Source organism: Delphinus delphis, chromosome 13, assembly GCF_949987515.2.
Source record: "Delphinus delphis chromosome 13, mDelDel1.2, whole genome shotgun sequence".
Classification (NCBI taxonomy): domain Eukaryota; kingdom Metazoa; phylum Chordata; class Mammalia; order Artiodactyla; family Delphinidae; genus Delphinus; species Delphinus delphis.
In genome coordinates this window covers 57,674,735-57,682,154 of record NC_082695.1, presented here as the reverse complement: position 1 = coordinate 57,682,154, position 7,420 = coordinate 57,674,735, and the positions used below count along the sequence as shown (strand labels likewise).

At 38.3% G+C, this 7,420-nt stretch overlaps 1 protein-coding gene across 1 annotated transcript; it reads left to right on the top strand.

Annotated features, from left to right (window-relative positions):
• Positions 1-4,257: 4,257 nt before the first annotated feature.
• LOC132436613 (protein FAM136A) lies at positions 4,258-6,102 on the top strand. The gene has a single exon (XM_060029531.1). It carries the CDS (start codon positions 4,281-4,283, stop codon positions 4,695-4,697), a length of 417 nt encoding a protein of 138 aa, XP_059885514.1. The 5' UTR covers positions 4,258-4,280; the 3' UTR covers positions 4,698-6,102.
• The last annotated feature ends 1,318 nt before the right edge of the window (positions 6,103-7,420 follow it).

Below are 7,420 nucleotides of genomic sequence, written 5' to 3'. Positions count from 1 at the left end.
ATGGTTTTCTTTGCTGTGCAAAAGTTTTTAAGTTGAATTAGATCCAATTTGTTTATTTTTGTTTTATTTCTATTGCCTTAGGAAACAAATTCAAAAAAATATTGCTATGATTTATTTCAAAGAGTGTTCTGCCTGTGTTATCTCCTAGGTGTTTTATGGTTTCAGGTCTTACATGTAGGTCTTTAATCCATTTTATTTCATTTTTGTATATAGTATGAGGGAATGTTCTAATCTCATTTTTTTTTACATGTAGCTGTCCAGTTTTCCCAGCACCAATTATAAAGAGACTATCTTTTCTCCATCATATATCCTTGCCTCCTTTGTTGTAGATTAATTGACCATAGGTGCACGGATTTACATCTAGACTGTCTATTCTGTTTCATTGATCTACTTGTATGTTTTGTGCCAGTACATTGCTGTTTTGATTACTATAGCTTTGTAGTACAATTTGAAGTTTGCAGGGGGGGTCATATCTCCAGCTTTGTTCATTTTTGTCAAGATTGCCTTGTAATTTTGAAGCTTTTTGTGGTTCCATATAAATTTTAGGGTTATTTGTTCTAGTTCTGTGAAAAACAACATGGTTATTTTAATAGGGATTGCCTTAAACCTGTATATTGTTTTGGGTAGTATGGCCATTTTAACAATATTAATTCTTCCAATCCAAGAACATGGACTATCTTTCCGTTTATTTGTATAATCTTCAATTTTCTTCATTGATATTTTATGGTTTTCAGAGTATAGGACTTTCAGCCCATTGGTTAAGTTTATTCCTATGTATTTTATTCTTTTTGATGCAATTGCAAATGGGATTTTTTTTGAAATTTTATTTTGATAGTTCATTATTAGTATAGAGAAAAGCATATATTAATATATATATATATATATATATTTTTTTTTTTTCAGTATGTGGGCGTCTCACTGTTGTGGCCTCTCCCGTTGCGGAGCACAGGCTCCAGACACACAGGCTCAGCAGCCATGTCTCACGGGCCCAGCTGCTCCGCAGCATGTGGGATCTTCCCAGACCAGGGCACAAACCCGTGTCCCCTGCATCAGCAGGCAAACTCTCAACCACTGTGCCACCAGGGAAGCCCTAATATATATATTAATCTTATATCCTGTCACTTTGCTGAGTTCATTTATTAGTTATAATAATTTTGAGTGGAGACTTTAGGGTTTCCCATGTAAAGAATCATGTCATCTGAAAATACTGACGGTTTTACATTTTCCCTTCCAATTTGGATGCCTTTTATTTCTTTCACTTGCCTGATTGCCATGGCTAGGCCTTCAAATCCTATGTTAAATAGAAGTAACAGAGTGGGTATCCTTGTCTTGTTCCTGAATTAAGAGGAAAGGCTTTCAGCTTTTCATCATTGAGTATGATGTTAGTTGTGTGTTTTTCATAAATGACCTTTATTATGTTGAGATATGTTTTCTCTATAATCACTTTGTTGAGGTTTTTTATCAGGAATGGATGTTGAATTTCGTCAAATGCTTTTTCTGTGTCAATTGAGATGAACATTGTGATTTTTAGCTCTCCTTTTGTTAATGTTGGGTGCGACATTAATTGGTTTGTGAATGTTGAATCATCCTTGCATTCCTGGAATAAATTCAACTTGATTATGGTGTATGATCTTCTTTATGTATTGTTGGATTCATTTTTGTAATATATTTTGAGGATTTTTGCATCTATATTCATCAATGATACTCGTCTGTAATTTTTTGTGTTATCTTTGTCTGGTTTTTGTATCAAGGCAATGGTGGTCTCTCAGTATGTATTTGAGAGTGTTCTCTCTTCTTCAGTATTTTGCAGTAGTTTGAGAAGGGAAGGTATTAGCTCTTTTCATATGCTTGATATAATTCCCCTGGGACATCATTTGGTCCTGGATTTTTGTTTGGTGGGAGATTTTTATTACAAATTCAATTACCAGTGATAGGTCTGTTCAACTTGTCTGTTTCTTCCTGATTCCATCTTGACAGGTTGTATCTTTTAAAAATTTGTCCATTTCTTCCTGGCTGTCCAATTTGTTGACATATAACTGTATATAGTATTATCTTATGATTTTTTACATCTCTGTAGTATTGGTTGTTGTTTTTTTACCTCTTTCATTGATTATTTCATTTATTTGCATCCTTTCTTTTTTCTTCTTGGTGAAGCTGGCTGAAGGATTATCAATTTTGTTTATATTTTCAAGAACTCAGCTCTTTGTTTTATTGATATTTTCTATTTTTTAACCTCTATTTTATTTATTTCCTGCCTGATCTTCATTATTTCCTACCTTCTGCTGACTTTGAGCTTTGTTTTTTATTCTTTCTATATTTTTTTTACATGGTAGGTTACGTTGTTTATTTGAGATTTTTGTTATTTCTTGAGGAAGGCCTGTATTGCTATAAACTTCCTTCTTAGAACTGCTTTTGTTGCATCCCATAGATTTTGGAGTATTGTGTTTACATTTCCATTTGTCTTGAGGTATATTCTGATTTCCTGTTTGATTTCATCATTGACTGACTTGTTTTGTAGTAACATGTTTTTAGTCTTCAACTGTTTGTTATTTTCCCAGTTTTCTTTTTGTAATGAATTTCTAGTTTCATACAGTAGTGATTGGAAAAATGTTTGATATAATTTCTATCTTAAACTTGTTGAGACTTATTTTGTGGTGTAGTGTGTGATTTTTCCTGGAGAATGTTCCATGTGCACTTGAAAAGAATGTGTATTCTGATGTTTGTGAATGGAATATTCTGTAGAAATCTGTTAAGTCCAAATGCTCTATTGTACCATGTAGGACCATTGTTGTCTTATTGATTTTTCTATCTGGATGTCTGCCCATTGATGTAAGTAGAATGTTAAAATCCCTACAATTATTAAACTATTGTCTATTTCTCCCTTTATGTCTGCTAATATTTGCTTTATATATTAGGTGCTCCTATATTGGGTGCATATATATTAATGAGTATAGTATCCTTTTCTTGTAGTGATCCCTTTGTCATTATATAATGTTTTCTTTGTCTTTTGTTTTAGACTTTGTTTTAAAGTCTATTTTGTCTGATATGACTATTGCTATCCACAGTTCCTTGTTTTCATTTGCATGAAATATCTTTTTCCATTTCCTCACTTTCAGTCTGTTGTGTGTCTTTAGCCATGAAGTGAGTCTCTTGTAGGCGGCATATTGAAGGGTATTTTTTTATATCCAATCAGCCACCCCTATGTCTTTTGATCAAAGCATATAGTACATTGACATTTAAAGTAATTATTGATAGGTATGTACTTGTTGCCATTTTGTTACTTGTTTTCTGGTTGTTTTTGTAGTTCTCTGTTCATTTCTTTTTTGTTGTTCTTCCTTCCCTTGTGGTTTGATTATTTTCTTTAGCAGTATGCTTGTGTTCCCATCTTTTTAGTTTTTGTACATCTATTGTAGGTTTTTGTTTTGTGTTTACCATGGAGTTCGTATATGTTGACTTGTAATTTTATCTACTTCTATTAAACTGGTAGTCATTTAACTTCTAACACATTACAAAGATTTACATTTATTTCTCCATACTCTTACATTTTGTGATTTTAATGTCATATTTTACATCTTCCTTTTACATTTTTTTTGTCTTTTAATCCACGTACTGGCTTATTTAAGTGGCTGACCCTCAGTCCTTACTATATATTTGCCTTTCCTAGTGGGGTTTTCACTTTCTTATGGAGTCTTACTTCCTTTCCACTTAGAGAAGACAATGAAACATTTCTTTTATGTTCAGCTTAGTATTGATGAACTCTTTTAGTTTTTGCTTGTCTGAGAAGTTCTTTAATCCTCCTTCTATTCTAAATGATATTCTTGTTGAGTAGAGTATCCTAAGTTACAGGTTTTTTCCTTTTAGCACTTAGAATATTTCATTCCACTCCCTTCTGGCCTGAAAAGTTTCTTCAGAGAAATCATCTAGTAGACCTATGGGGATTCCTTTGTATATGACTTTTTGTTTATCTCTTGCTGCCTTTAGAATTCTCTCTTTAACTTTTGTCATTTTAATTATGATACATCTTGGTGTGGATCTATTTGGGTTCATCTTATTTGGAACCTTCTCTCCTTCCTGTACCTGGATACCAGTTTCCTTCTTCAGATTTGGGAAGTTTTCAGCCATAATTTCCTCGACATCATTTTTGAACCCTTTCTCTCTCACTTTCTTTCTAGAATGCTTATAATGTGAATGTTGGAACACTTAATGTTATCCCAGACATCTCTTAGATTGTTTTCGGTCCATGTGGGCGCTGGCGCGGCACGGAGCAGCGCCGTGTTGCCATGGCGGAGCTGCAGCAGCTCCGGGTGCAGGAGGCGGTGGACTCTATGGTGAAGTGTCTGGAGAGAGAGAACATCCGGAAGATGCAGGGCCTCATGTTCCGGTGCAGCGCCGGCTGTTGTGAGGACAGCCAGGCGTCCATGCAGCAAGTGCACCAGTGCATTGAGCGCTGCCATGCACCTCTGGCTCAAGCCCAGGCTCTGGTGACCAGCGAGTTGGAGAAGTTCCAGGACCGCCTGGCCCGGTGCACTATGCATTGCAACGACAAAGCCAAAGATTCAATTGATGCAGGGAGTAAAGAGCTTCAGGTGAAGCGGCAGCTGGAGAGTTGTGTGACCACGTGTGTGGATGACCACATGAACCTCATCCCAACCATGACCAAGAAGATGAAGGAGTCTCTCTCATCCATTGGGAAGTAGATGTCTGCTATTGGCCATCGGGGCTTAAGGCAGGAGTCTATTTAAGAAGAGAAATGGGGATTTGGGTTTTCTAAGGAAGGTTTATGAATGAGGAAATTAAGGATGGCAGCAAGTTTAAGGCCTATATCACTTGCCTCTGGACACTGGTTCCTTTGTGTTTGAAACCTAGAAAGTGAAAAAACCTGGTGCTAAAATTGGGGTCAGAGATAGCACAGGAGAGTTTTTGTGATCCTGAATTTCACATGGCAAGTGCTTATCCTGGCAACAGGGAGTCTCCCTTGTACCAAACCACAGCCCTCCAAGGTACCAGATTCTCTTAGTACACGGATACCAACAGGCTGGCAGGTTCAGCTGACCTGCTTATGAGCTGGTGGAGTGTGAGGAGAGGTGTTTCTGTTTGTTGCCAACCTCCTGTTTACCAGAAGGATCACTACAACGTTTCCCACAAACTGGAAATAAAACAAAATCCATGAGGTCACTAATTTAGAAGGGGAAAGGGGGCTTCTGGGGATTTGTTTTGCGTGGTTTTGTTTTATATACAAGGGCATGAAGCTACTTTAAGATGTAGAGTTGGGAGAGGTAGTTTCAATAAAAACTTTGAAAGGGTCCTTGCGGATATTCATTTCTGGCCGTCAGGACGTGGATGCACATTTCTTAAAATTCTCACACATGACATCTTTCAGCCTGGAGACCCTGCAAAAATATAAGAAGCGCTATCACACTGGTAGGGGAAGCAAACCTTCCCTCTGACTGGCAGCCATGATGAGCCCTGAGGCTGTCAGCAGCAGAGTCAGCCGAGTGACAAGACAATCTTGCAGTGACACTCACCCTTGAAGGGAAAGGGGATTTTGATTGTGCTATATGCTAGTATTCAAGAATGAACAGTGAAAGAGGAATTGTTAGCTGCTTAATTAAGAGAGTTATGAAGTACTGGCTTTGGAAAAATCTGGTTTTCATAAAACAAAATAGAATGAAAGCCTACACCCAGTATTGCTTACTTTGCCCCCTGTGATAACAGAGCTCTGTTGAAACAACCCCTTGGCAACACGAAGGTCAAAGGAGAAAAAGTAAGCAACTCGGGCAAGCTGTGACTCCTTTAGAGCAAAAAAAGGGACAGCCCTCCGTTACCAAATACTACTTTTGCAACATGCGTTGTTCTTGCCCCAGTTCTGGCACCTTATCGTTTTATTAAGGACCTTGTGTTTTTACCAACTTATTACTTGAAATGATAATATAGCCTGTCTGTTTGCTGTTTCAAGACTGTGATATATTTTCCTAGTGGTTTGGTTTTAAAAATACATAAGACTTAATTTTTCTTCCAAAAAAAAAATTGTTTTCATTTTTTAAAAATGTGTTTCGTTTTCCTTCCTGCTGTTCTGATTGGGTGAATCCCATTATTCTATCTTCCAAGTCACTTATGCATTCTTCTGTATCACTTAGTAAGCTATTCATTCCTTCTAGCATGCTTTTTATTTCAGCTATTGAATTATTCACTTCTGATTGGGTCTTTTTTTTTTTATTTTCTAGTTCCTTGTTAAAATGTTCACTCTTTACATCAATTATTTTCCCTAGTTCAGTTAATATTTTTATTACCAATGTTTTGAATTCTCTATCTGGTAGTTTTTAAAATTTCTGTTTCATTATTTATTTCTCCAGGGGTTTTTCTCTTACTCTTTCAATTGAGAGCAGTTTCTCTCCCTTTTCATTTTGTTTAACTTTCTCTGCTTCTATCAATTTAGGTGAAACAGTAGACTATGTGTGTCCAGTGCCTTTGGTGGGAGAATTGGATTTGACATGATGCAAGTCATATCTTTCCTCAGGGTGTGCTGGCAGCTATCACCTTGATAGGGAGTGGCTCTGGAGATAAACAGCCTAGAGCCAGCACTGGGTGTAAGGCAGAACTTTCTCTCCGCTCAGTGGCTATCACCACCCTATTGAGGGTGGGGTCTGATCCCAAGTTGCTGGAGGAAAAACCCTGAGTGTTGGGCCCAAGCTGACTCTACTCCTTTTAAGTGTGTGTTTTTCTCTCTCCCCACACAAGGACCCTTGCCCCAGAAGAGAGGAGTGCTGAGGCAAGTGGGACTTGTATGCATACAGAAGTCTGGTGCACTGCCTGTGTAGGGGCAGGCATCTCTTCTCAGATGCAGCCTTATATGCAAGTTTCCTTTGTTCCTCATAGCTGATCACTACCTCCAGTCTTCCACCCTTTCTTGGAATCAGTCTGCAGGGCTGGCAATGTCCACATGGATTTTCAGCTCGTATTGGAAGGTAAGTTATGATGGAACAACTGCTCTCAGAGATCTGGGTGACTTCTGAAGAATATTTGAGTAAGCACCAACAACGGGTGCCACCACCCCACCCAGGTTCTGCCCTGGAATCAGTTTACCTCTGAATCCCACAGTAAAGTCTTATCCCTGGTCATGGGCACCCCAGATCCAGTGCCAAGCTGTGGCATGGAGTGAGTGAGGTTGGAGTATTTGCTTAGCTTGGGCTAGAATGCCCAGTGAGGCAGTAGTGAGAAACCCAGAAACTGCAATAGCAGTTCTCTCCCCATCCTGCCTCAGTGGCGAGTTCTCTTTGTCTCTCACAGCTGATCATTGTCCACAGCCTCTGTTGCTCCCACCCTGTTATAGAACCACCTCACAGGGCATGGAGACCTGCATGGTTTCTCTGTGTATCACGGGGTGAACTGTGATGAAGTGGCCACTCTAAGATATCTAGGC